The 12,925-nt window shown below is 37.1% G+C and overlaps 1 protein-coding gene across 1 annotated transcript in view; it reads left to right on the top strand.

The window, feature by feature from the left end:
- Positions 1-1,443: 1,443 nt before the first annotated feature.
- The window catches only part of ACTR10 (actin related protein 10), a 24,836-nt gene continuing 13,354 nt past the window's right edge, over positions 1,444-12,925 (top strand). The window contains exons 1-7 of the mRNA XM_007466050.1: positions 1,444-1,628; positions 3,763-3,835; positions 5,739-5,821; positions 7,076-7,184; positions 8,816-8,923; positions 11,192-11,259; positions 11,531-11,610. Coding sequence (XP_007466112.1) covers positions 1,552-1,628; positions 3,763-3,835; positions 5,739-5,821; positions 7,076-7,184; positions 8,816-8,923; positions 11,192-11,259; positions 11,531-11,610 — 598 coding nt within the window. The 5' untranslated portion in view covers positions 1,444-1,551. The remainder of the gene's footprint in view (positions 1,629-3,762; positions 3,836-5,738; positions 5,822-7,075; positions 7,185-8,815; positions 8,924-11,191; positions 11,260-11,530; positions 11,611-12,925) is intronic.

Raw genomic sequence — 12,925 nt, 5'->3', positions numbered from 1 at the left:
ACCTTAATCTCAAACTTCTAGCCTCCACAACTAAGAGAGGATACATTTCTATTGCTTTCAGCCACTCTGCTTGTGGTACTTGGTTATGGCATCCCTAGGAAACTAATATAGCTGGTAAGCAGTCAGGGAAAACACAGAATGGATAATAATACTTTTCAGTGTCAATGTCAATTGACATACTTTTGTCAGTTGACATACAATTGTCAATTGAATACTTTTCAATTCAATGTCAATTGATCCTCACAACTACCTTGAGAAGTAGCAGGACAGTTTATAGATAAGTAAATGGATGATCAAAAGTATTAGCGGCTTGACAGAAGGTGGCAGAAACAGAATTTGAGATGAGTCCTGTTCCAACACTCTGATCCTAGTTAGCAAAATGCTTCATCCTTTCTCAACCTTTCTGAAGTTTCCTTCCCCATTCACAACTCCAACATCATCCTCTTACCTCCGGCAACTCAATTTCAGGAAGGCCACTGATCAGTGAATTCTACTAACGTCACATTTTCCAAGCTTATGCATTGTATAGCTTTAACTCTTATTATAGAAGGATCTTATCCTTCGGTGGGGAGGTTCAGGCACGTACAGTAGGTAAGAAAGACACGCTGGGGAAAAACAGGTCATTCCCCTTTCTACAGTCATAGAGACAAGGCAGCAACGTACGCCACTGACTCCAGTTTTCACGGGCAATTTCAGCAGAAAGAAAACAGACCTAACCTTTCTCAGGTTACACAGTTCCTCAGTTTTAGAATAAACAGGAACCCGATTCAATGTTCCTTCCATTAAACCACCTTGATTGTTCCTCCACAGACTGATTTGTAGATGCTACTAACTGCTTTCTTCTAGATTAAAATTAACTTTCAGCAGAATGACCACCAAATAAAAATTTGTCTGTACGTGTTCTTCTCTAAGGCATCAGTAGTACAGGCTTTGAAATCAGAAAGTCTTGGGGTCCAATCCTGGCTTGGCGGTGGGGCACTGGGAACATTACTTCGGTTCAAACACGTAAGGAGGTAACACCTACTTCCGATATTTCTTGCGAAGAATAAATGATAGGCAAAACACCTGGCACAGCAAATTTTGTCCCAAGACTGCAGGAATCAAAGCTTTTGGGGTTGTGACTTCTCTCAGCGTCCTCTGCGATGGAGAGGTTCAGCGATCTGACCACAGAAGCTCTCGAAAGGACCCCAGCCCCTGCGCCACTTGAGGGCGTGTCCGGAGGGAAGGACCCAGGGGTTGGCTCCGCCCCAACTCGGGGCACCCGGCGCGCCTGATCGCCTCGGTCCTCTGCATCCCCCGCATCCAGATCAGCAGCTGCCTGCACCCGTACCTTCCTAGTCCCCGGGACGCGGGCTCCTGCGACGGTTCAAAGCCCGATGCGGAGTGAGGCACAGCCAGGGACAGCCCGGGCCCCGTGCGCCGCGGCCACGCGAGGCCCCCGCCGTCGCCACCACCTGAGCGCCGTCGCCCCGGCCCCGCCCCCCGAGAGCCGAGAGCTGTCGGCAGACAAGGTGTGTCAGCGCCCGTCTCCTTACCGGCTTGTTTACTACCATGCCGCTGTACGAGGGCCTGGGGAGCGGCGGAGAGAAAACGGCGGTCGTGATAGACCTGGGAGAGGCTTTTACCAAGTGAGTGGCCGCGGCGCCAGCTGCCGTCGTCCCGAGGGGAGGGCGGGTAGCCGAGCCCCAGGCCCAGCCCGGGTCCTCGTCGCAGGCTCCAGAGGCGGCTTGTTCCGTCTCCACTTCTTCCCCCAGGACCCGCAAATGACGGCCCTTGTTACTTACACCGTGGGCGATGCAAATCCCGGGAATCCGGTGGAGCGGTCAGGTTCTGACTCCTAGAGAGGCCCAGGAGGCTTCGGGAAAGTTGCCTTCATTGCCGCCCCGGTCGTCACCCCAAACTGAATGGACCCTTTGGGGTCATCTATGCAGGGGATGACAGCGATGACCTAGGCCCCGCTTATCTGGCTTTATCTGCTTAGGGAGGTGGCAACCGAACTGTAATGCTTGATGACGACCTCCCGTTATTAAGCATTTATTGAAAAGAGATGCTATTGGTGTTGGAAATTCAAATATGTTTAAGACAGGGCTACTGCTTCCCAAGAGTAGGAAGTCGAATTAGGAAGGCTGAATGCATGAAAAACTGAAACCCTATAGATAATTCTCTAGAGTCTTCGTTGCTCCCACCCACCAACTCTTAGATTAGGAAATTTAACATTTTAAAAGGTAACTTGTAAACACTAGAGTAGTGGTTCTCAACCTTTTGGATGGCATAGATCCCTTTGACGACCGAAAGAAAGCCACAAATACACAAACCTTAAAATATTTGCACACAATTTCAGGGGTTGGAGGACCATCGCAGTGGTCCTTGGACTCCGGATTGAGAGCCCTTGTACTGCTCTCAAGAAAAAGGAACGTGACAACCAGAATTGCATCTTCTATCTGAAATGGAAACATTTGAAAAAATTTTGTATATATCTGAACAGTGCCTGACATGTAGTATGTATTTAATAACTATTTGTTGAACAAGTGGTCAAAAGAGCCTATTTAAGAATTGGAGGGAATTCCCTGGCACTCCAGTGGTTATGACTGGGCATTTTCACTGCCGAGGGCCAGGTTCAATCCCTGGTTGGGGAACTAAGATCCCACAAGACGTCCAGTGCTGCCAAAGAAAAAAAAAAAAACAGGACAGTTGGACTTCAGGTGCTCCAGAATTGGCTTAAACATAGTCCTTGGTTCATGTTATTCTCTTACTGTTCTAAGCAAGATGCTCCCATAATCATATTTTTTAATTTATTTTTAAAGGTTTATTTAAATACCATGGTAAGTACCTTGAGGCTAACACCCAAAGATAATTATTTTAGGTATGCTGCGGAAATGAGAAGTGGAACTACTATATAGGAGGACCGTTATTGACAAAGACAACAGGAGGGTGATAAGATGAGTTTATGCATCCTGGGGAATTTGAGGAGCACTGGTACAAGTCAAGTAAACGTGGGGATGTGACTAAAAGAAGATGGAGAGAGAGCTGTTTGGGAACAGGAGGAGAGCAGTACTGAAAACCAGACAGGACAAGGAAAGATAATATTAAGACCAGACTTACATGGCAATCCTTTTTAACAACATTCTTAGCAAAGTTTTGTTTTACGTGAAACAGAAATGGAAATACTTAAATACTCTAGAAAGGAGAATAGTTTTTTAAAAGGGATGAAATATTTTATGCAATTTAAAAAATGATAGCAGTGAAGACTAACAATATGGGCAGAATCTTATTTTATGAATTCATGATGTGTGAACAGTGTGATTATAATTATGTCACATATGCATAGTTTAAAAACCAGACCAAAGGAAATGCATCGATATGGAAGCTGATATTAGAATGATGGAATTATGAGTAACATGAATTACAGACATGAAGTCAGATAGTGGAGTATAGATTCAGGACCGTAGAGATGTGTTACCTAAAATTCAAGTAAAATTAAAAACAGAAAAAAAAGTAAATGCGACCCTAAAATAATACACTGGTTTATTTCACTGTCACTAATTTGAAACAATTTTATTTTTTACCCTTAATACATAATTATTAATAGATGGTATTAACTTTTCCTTAGTTTTTTTGTCCCTTTGAATACATCAGAGATGTTTCTAGATGTTTTTGTGACCACTGCTTTGAAAAAAATACAGAAAAACTTGTTTCTGTGACAAATATATAAAAAGAATGTTATAATAAGTTGAATTGTTTCAATGTTCTATTTGTTTGTAGATGTGGATTTGCTGGAGAAACTGGTCCAAGATGCATAATTCCTAGTGTGATAAAAAAAGCTGGCATGCCTAAGGTATTTTTTTATGACAAATTAGCAAAATAAATGCTGTACTGTAAAATATTTTTAAATGTGACTTTAAATAAGATTGACTAGAACAGTGCTAAATGTGTAGCTTAGACTGTATTCCAAGAAAACTTTTTTGATTCTTTATTTAGGTTTAATTTTGCATACCATAAAATTCATCTATTTTAAGTGTACGATTCAGTGATTTTTAGTAAATATATCGAGTTGTGCAGCCATCACCACAGTTCAGTTTTAGAACATTTTTGTCATTCCAGTAACATCACTAATGCCTGCTTATAGTTAATCCCCATTCCCACCCCGAGCCAACCACGGATGTTCTTTGTCTCTATAGATTTGCTTTTTCTATTTAATTTATATAAATGAAATTATATAACATTAAGAGAAAGTTTTTGAGCTCAATAAAATAATTGCCTGAGCCTTGTAATGTAATTATAGAATCATTTTATTCTTACCCTCTTCAGAATATGAGCCAGGTCCTCATTTCTTTACCTGTAATTCAAACGACCTGTGAAAAACACATTTTTTAAAAGAAAGTCTTGCCAAAGTTAATTTTGCAGAGTAGGAATTGTGGAACAATAGAAAGAATAATTTTACATGCCATAAAATTTGCCTGTAAAATCAATACAGATTTTTCTACCATAACTTAATGTTTGCATTCCTGAAAAACCTCTTCTTGATAGCAAACAAAAACAGGTTTTGGGGAAAAATAGGTTGGGGTAGATTATTTAAAACCCGTGAAACTTTGTAATCCGAGCATTAGAAAAACAAAAATTAATACCTCAGGAAAAAATTGGAATAGCTTTGAGTTGCGATTGAGTGTGGCTGGAAGCTCTCTTGGGGATATTTAAAATAAAATGAAATAATTGAAACTGTTGGTTGGTGGGTGCTGAGACAATGCAGACATAAAAATGAGCTCTGAGCCTCTCTGGCTATTGTTAAAGTGGGACCAGGAAGAAATGCAGCCCAATAAAGAGTCTTGAAGGGGTCCACTCTGTTACGGGAGCCCCTGGTACACGGGATCATTTAAACTTTTTAAAAATAGATCTGAAAGAATGCTGATTTGTGTGACCACTGAGTTGATGACTTTCTTTACCTTGATGAAGGTTATAACTCTGCTGTCATCATTTCAGCTCCTCTTGCCTAATATGAACTGTACAACCTTCACATCATATAGACATTATTCCCTTATTTAACAAATATGAGCATATTTGTTTTCATAAAAGCACATATTGGAGCAGGATACAGTAAATGGAGCCCTTGTGATGTGTTAGTGTTGACTTAGCACCCATGGTTTGGTAGTGTTTACTTTAGTGCTAATGGTGCTTGTTTTCATTTTTGCCACACATATTTATGAGCTGTTTACTTTGTTCCTGGCACTGTATCAGTTGAAGGAGGATATATCATAAGCAAGCCAGAAGTAGTTCTTGCCCCATGGAGTTTGTAGTCTAATGGGAAGGTAGACATTTTACAAGTAATTAAGTGGGGTGATACTACAAAAGGAAAAGTGTCAATGCTTTGGGAGTAAATAACAGGGACTGAACCAAGTGTGGAGTATTTGAGGAAGCCTTTGATGCTTTTTAATTGATGCTGCTTTTTATCAGTGATGCCAGAATAATGTCAGATGGAAGAAAAATGTGATGAGTACAGCTCTTTACTTACTGTGGACACAGATTTTTATTCCATAAACCAAAACATTTTGTCATCTTGGACATGCCAGTTCTTAAACATTTCTAATTTAAGTGATTAATCTATTTTTGATGTTTTTATCTATTCTCAATACAAATTGCTTTTGACTTATTACCAGAAAATCCTTTAGAAAAATAAATTAGCATGTTTTAGTTTGAGATTATTTTATTATTATAAATTAATAAATCATTTTAATTTTTTATAGCCTATCAAAGTTGTACAATATAATATCAATACAGAAGAATTATATTCCTACCTAAAGGAATTCGTCCACATACTGTATTTCAGGTAAAATGCAATTGTGTTTCCCCCCCGCCCAGCTTTTCCTAGTGCCCATCATACTGATATTTGGTTGTATTATTTCTAATGCAAAAAAAAGGTTAATTTCCATTGCCATTTTAACTTTCTTATTTTCAATCTTTTAAAAAATATATTTGAAGACTAGGAAACTAGCAAGCATAAGGAAATATTGAAAATAAGTCAAATGTCCATTAATAAAGGGGATTGGATAATTTAATTATTGTACATCCATATAGTAAAACACTATATTGTCATTTAAAAAGTTCTGTGTCTATATGTACTGATACAGAAAGATGTCTTAGATATTCTGATAATTGAAAAAAGCATGTTGCAGAACAACATCTATGGAATGAATATTTTTGTTAAAATATATGCGTATACATACACAATAATGAAAATCTATAAACTGCTGTAAGTGAAAGTTTCTGCGTAGTAGGGATATATGGTATTTTTGTATTTTCCAAGTTATAAGCTTCTATAATATTTGGAGTCTTTTGAGCATATACTACTTTTGTAGCTTAAAAAAAGAAAATATCTTTTTAATGGCTCAAGTCAGTATTCATAATAGGCTATAGTTTTTGTTTTCTGAGATAAATGAGTTAATAATGTAAATTTCCTGACACAGTACATGGCATGTAGTAAGAGTTCAAAAATGTTATCTTTCTGTGGCATATATATTGATATATACCATGGAATACTACTCAGCCATTAAAAAAAACCAAAATTTTGCCATTTGCAGCAACATGGATGGATTTGGAGGGCATTATGCTAAGTGAAACAAGTCAGACAGAGACTGAAAAACACTATATGATATCACTTCTTTGTGGAATCTAAAAAATACTACAAACTATTGAATATAACAAAGAAGAAGCAGACTCACAGATATAGAGAGCAAACTAAGGGCTACCAGGGGCGACATGGGGGTGAGGGAGTGGAAGGCACAAACTACTGGGTGTATGATAGGCTCGGGGCTGTATTGTACAACACAGGGATAGAGCCAATATTTTGTAATAACTGTGAATGGAAAATAACCTTTCAAAACTGAATAAAAAATTTAAAAACATTTAAAAATTAAAAAATGAAAGCGTTATCTTTCACGGATAATAAAATGAAGATGTCTTTTTGTTGTAAAGCTTCTTAAGTGAAGGTGGTATGATTTCTCTAATCTTAACAAATTGCATTATGTACCAAAATAAATACAAACTTTTATTTACTTTTAAAAACAAAACTATCACTTTTCAGGCATCTATTGGTGAATCCCAGAGACCGCAGAGTTGTGGTTATTGAGTCGGTATTATGTCCTTCCCACTTCAGAGAGACACTCACTCGTGTTCTTTTCAAGTATTTTGAGGTACCTGTTTTTTATGTTGTTGTTCTTAGTAGGTACTCAAAGCTTAAACTAAAAGGTCCTCATTTTATTTCCTTCATTGGAAAGAGGAATTGGATGACGAAATAAACTGAATCCTTTACAAATTGACCGTTTATTTTCTTTCTTTGTGTGGTTATTTCATGTGTAATAAGCATTTCATCTAATACTTAGATAATTGAAGGTTTCTTTTTATTGTTGTTTCCCTTGTTTGTTTATTTTAGTACAGGTTTTAAGTTTTGGGACTTTTTTCTGAAAGTAAAAGTTATAATCTGTGCTGTGAAGTTGATGTTTTTCTTCCAGGTCTTTTCTAGTTTTCATTGTTTAGTTATGCTGGATGTTCTAAATTATCCAATTCTTTCATTTTAGGCTTTAAATTCCCCTTAAATGGAGTATACAAATAATGTCTCCTGTAGATAAGTGAGCAGTGCCAGGAGTGACTCTTATATCCTGATATTAGTAATATTACTTGTAGCTTTCATTTTATAGGAGTCAAGATTACTTTAAAGACCAAAATTATGACTTAAATGATTACATTTCATAGTAGGCCAGAATCTTTATTATTTAACTTTTAAAAAAAATCTCTGCCATAGGAATTTAGAGTTTTTCAGCAATTTGGAAGAGTGTATAAAATGTGTATAGTATATAAGAAATTAAGCACATGTAAATGTAATTTTCATAATTCTACTGAACACAAAATATATCAAAAATCACAATGTATTTCTGAGATAAGGGCAGTTAATATTTCTAAGTTATAATATAGTAAGACAGGCACAGAGAAACAGGTTACATACTCTCCTGTACTTACTGATGTCACTAATTCAGGAATTGGGTTTGCAATAGGGAGAACACAAAACACAGCAGGAAGTCACTTTAGCTCTTATCTGAATAAAATAGATGATTTTCTGTATTTTTACTTGAACTTAGCATTTTAGTTATATTTATGTTAGTATGCTTATCTGGTATATAACCAGAATACCTGCTGTACTTTTAGATAAAGGAAATATAGCCATTATTTTGTTTGCCACTTGGTTATTATGGACTTGCATATTTTGATTGAATATTTACCTGATATTTGGGATGTCACCAGATCTGGCAGATTTCACTGAAAAATGTCACTTAGAGCTAAGGATTTTTGTAGTTCTTCAATTTAGTTTCAACTGCTATATTATAATACTTTTAGAATATAGTTCATATTGTGAACTTTGTGAATGAGGACAATCAAGAATTCTTCTCTATTTCTATTTTGATGATAAGCATCTCTTTATTTTTTAAATTTAGCATCTTCCTTTGAATGTATGTTTCTGGACCTCTTTTATCCTTTTCAGTTTTCCCTCCAAAAGAGAGAGAACTGAATTAATAAAAATGCTTCATAATTGTCATTTCAGAATGAAAAGACTTAGAGAACTTAAAGAGTGTTTCTGTTTATTATAGTGTATTTTGTTTATTGTGTAAATTCAAATAAATCAACTAATTCTTAATTTAGTGCCATAAAATGGTTGATTAGGTATCATAATTATGAATTTTTTCAAATATATTTGAAATGTAAGGGAAACACCTTCAACTACTGACATTCATTCTGGTTTTGTTGTTGTTTTGGATTTGTTGTTTTCTAGGTTCCATCTGTCTTGCTTGCTCCAAGTCATCTAATGGCTCTTCTTACACTTGGGATAAACTCTGCCATGGTCCTGGATTGTGGATATAGGGAAAGCCTGGTGTTACCTGTATCTTTTTTGTAAACCAGCTAATTTTGCAGATTTTACTCTACTTTAGAATAATTAGGCTTATTACAAATTGTTTTTATTGCATCAAGCTATTTTAGTTTATCATGTACAAATATGACATATGTGGAAAAAATTCACAGGATTGTGAGACTTAAATTTACTTTTTGTAGAAATTGTCATTATGACTTGGTCCCAGTATAAACTTTAGAGATCAGACCTATTATGTTCAGTTTTTAAGAGGAATATCAGCTAATTAGGATGTGTCAAAGAAGATGGGTAGGATAGTCAAGTTCTAAGAAAAGATCATATGAAGAATAACTGGAAACAGAAATGAGAAAGTTAGGGACTTCCCTGGCAGTCCAGTGGTTGAGACTTTGCCTTCCAGTGCAGAGGGTGCGGATTCGATCCCTGGTTGGGGAGCTAAGATCTGACATGCCTCACGGACAAAAAGCCAAAACATAAAACAGAAGCAGTATTGTAAGATATTCAATAAAGACTTTAAAAATGGTCCACGTCAGGAAAAAAAAAAAAAAAAAAAGGCAGATGTAGATTAGTGGTTACCAGGGGCTAAAGGCAGTGTAGAATAGGGGAATGAAAAATAAATAAATAAAAATAAAAAATTTTAAAAAATAAATGAGAAAGTTAAACCAAAGTTAAAACTTAAATGACAACGTGAATTCTGCTTTCAAATAGCTGAAGGGCTCGCTGTGGAAAAGTAAATAGATTTTTTTTTCTATTTCCTGAGGCTGTGATGGGGGCAGTATGACAGCTAAGCTTCTTTCTAGTTGTATGAATTTGGTCAAGTAGCTTAATCTCTTTTGGGCTTAGTTTCCTCATCTGTAAAATGGGAATTATAATAATTCTGCCTCATGGGGCATTGTGTGACTTGAGTGAGATAATGTATGTAAAATATTTAGCATAAGACCTAGCACATAAATTGCACAGTAAGTGCTATAGTTTTTATATCATTTGCCATTAGGAAGAACTCCCTAGTAATTTAAGCTGTTCCAAAATGAAATTACTGACTATAAACTGGTCCATTCCCCATCATTAGAAGAATTTAAGTAGAGTATAGGTAAACATCTCTTAGAAATGTTACAGTAGACATTTGCTACATTTGAAAAGGAGTTTGAAGTACATAAATGCAAAACTCTTGCAATTTTGAGACCTATGTGTGTATTTATTAGAAGAAGTACTCATGGGAAGGAAATCAAGAATCATTAGCTCCTAAAGAACTAAATTAGGCAATAGCTTTTTTAAATATAAGTATTTTGTGTGTTAGTCCCTGCAACAAAAGTATTATTCTCTTCATTATATGAGTAAGATGATTGAAAGTTGAGATGGTAGTTGACCCAAGTTAATAGAATTGTATAGCCGAGATATAAACCCATGTTTGTCTCCAAAGCCAGTGCTCTTAACAATATACTTTTTTCTTTTTCATAAATAATGTACTTATGAAACATCAACAAAAACAATATATAAAATAAAGTAGCAAACCCACAGTACAGTATTGTCCACTGTCCTCTCAGCTCTGATAGAAATACAGTGTGAGACATATGTAATTTAAAATTTTTCTAAGAGCTACAGATTTTAAAAGTTCAGGGGCTTCCCTGGTGGCACAGTGGTTGAGAGTCTGCCTGCTGATGCAGGGGACACGGGTTCATGCCCCGGTTCGGGAAGATCCCACATGCCGCTGAGCGGCTGGGCCCGTGGGCCGTGGCCGCTGAGCCTGCACGTCTGGAGCCTGTGCTCTGCAACAGGAGAGGCCATTAGTAGTGTATTTTATCTAGCCCAATGTATTTAAAATACTATCATTTCAATATATAGTCAATATAATAAATTATAATGAGATATTTTACAGGTTTTTTTTTTATTACTAAGTTTTCTGTGTTTGCTGTGGAGGTTATTCTTACAGCACATCTCAGTTTGGACCATATCATATTTGGACCAGCCATATTTCAAGTGCTCAATAGCCACATGTGGTCAGTGGCTACACTGTTGGACACCCAAGCTCGAACAAATGAATTCTGTGTGTGTGTGTGTGTGTGTGTGTGTGTGTGTGTGTGTGTGTGTGTGTGTGTATGTATATGTTTAACTGTTTTCTTTGGAGAAGTAAAAGACTCTTTGATTTTTCTGTAACTCTTTTTAAAAAAAGAAATAAGAATTTGCCAGCCAAGCTGATTTAGAACAATAATACAGAGGTGAAGAAAATACTGAGGGAAACACATTTTACCTCCTAAAATAGTAATACCCTTGACTACCTTATAGATATATGAAGGAATCCCAGTACTAAATTGTTGGGGAGCACTACCCCTAGGAGGAAAAGCTCTTCACAAGTAAGTTTCTTGGCATTTAGCACATTTGCTTCACCTGTGCCAAAAAACATGCAAATTTTTTTACAGTGATCAATAGAGGACTTGTAGTATGGACATTTAATGTTATTTATTCCATTCTTTACTAGCCTTGAGTATATTCATCTTTTAAGGGTAAAACCACTTTTATTTAAAGCATCATGATCTGTTATGAAGTAAAAGTATTAAATAAGAAAAGGATATTAGTTGAATTATTGTAATTCCAGTAACTTTTTTTTTCTTTTTTAATCTTCAGGGAGTTGGAAACTCAGCTATTGGAACAATGTACTGTTGACACAGGTGCTGCTAAAGAACAGAGCCTTCCCTCTGTGATGGGTAAAATCATTATAAACTTTGAGTGGTTTACATTCCCTTTTCGTTCAACTCATTCCCCCCCCCCCCGCATTGCATAGCTATTCTCTTTTTCTCACATCACTCTGATGACATGGCTCCAATTATAAGGTCATCATTGAGCTGTTAATCACCAAATCCAGTAGTTGAATTTTATTCATTCTTTCCAGAACTTTTGACATTATGGATTGTCATATACTCTTTTTTAAAAAATTTTATTGAAGTATAGTTGAATTACAATGTTGTTAATTTCTGCTGCATAGCAAAGTGACTCAGTTATACATATATATACTTTTTTCATATTCTTTTCCATTATGGTTTATCACAGGATATTGAATGTAGTTCCCTGTGCTATACAGTAGGACCTTGTCATTTATCCATCCTATATATAATAGTTTGCATCTGGATTATCACATACTCTTTTTTTTTTTTTTTTGCGGTATGTGGGCCTCTCACTGCTGTGGCCTCTCCCGTTGTGGAGCACAGGCTCTGGACGCACAGGCTCAGCGGCCATGACTCACGGGCCCAGCTGCTCCGCGGCATGTGGGATCTTCCCGGCCCGGGGCACGAACCCGTGTTCCCTGCATCGGCAGGCGGACTCTCAACCACTGCGCCACCAGGGAAGCCCTATCATATACTCTTTTTTTTTTTTTTATTTTTTCAAAATTTTATTTATTTATTTATTTTTGGCTGTGTTGGGTCTTCGTTCCTGTGCAAGGGCTTTCTCTAGTTGCGGAGAGCGGGGGCCACTCTTCATCGTGGTGCGCAGGCCTCTCACTGTCGTGCCTCTCATGTTGCGGAGCACAAGCTCCAGATGCGCAGGCTCAGTAGTTGTGGCACATGGGCCCAGTTGCTCTGTGGCATGTGGGAATCTTCCCAGACCAGGGCTCGAACCCATGTCCCCTGCATTGGCAGGCAGATTCTCAACCACTGTGCCACCAGGGAAGCCCCCTATCATATACTCTTGATATTATCTCTTCCCTTGGCTTTCAGGACTTTTCTTCCTTTATGGTTTACTCTTATTTCTCCAAATATTCCTTCTTAATTTCCTCTGCTCTTGCTTTCTCTGCTGATATTCTTCTAGGGATTTGTTTTTTGTTCCTTTTTTTCCTCCTACTGTCTTTTTAAAAGTGATCTCATGTGTTCCCGTAACTTCAGCTACATCAATATGCTGTTGATTCTTAAGTGTATCACTGGGCCCAACCCTTCTTCGAAACTTCATATTCATATTTCCAATTGATTATTATATATAAACTAGGCATCCCTCTCGGCACCTCAAACTTAAGACTTCCAGAAGTAA

This window comes from Lipotes vexillifer, unplaced genomic scaffold, assembly GCF_000442215.2.
Source record: "Lipotes vexillifer unplaced genomic scaffold, Lipotes_vexillifer_v1.1 scaffold25, whole genome shotgun sequence".
Taxonomy (NCBI): domain Eukaryota; kingdom Metazoa; phylum Chordata; class Mammalia; order Artiodactyla; family Lipotidae; genus Lipotes; species Lipotes vexillifer.
Note: the sequence above shows the minus strand (reverse complement) of the source record. Positions and strands in the feature narration are given on the sequence as shown.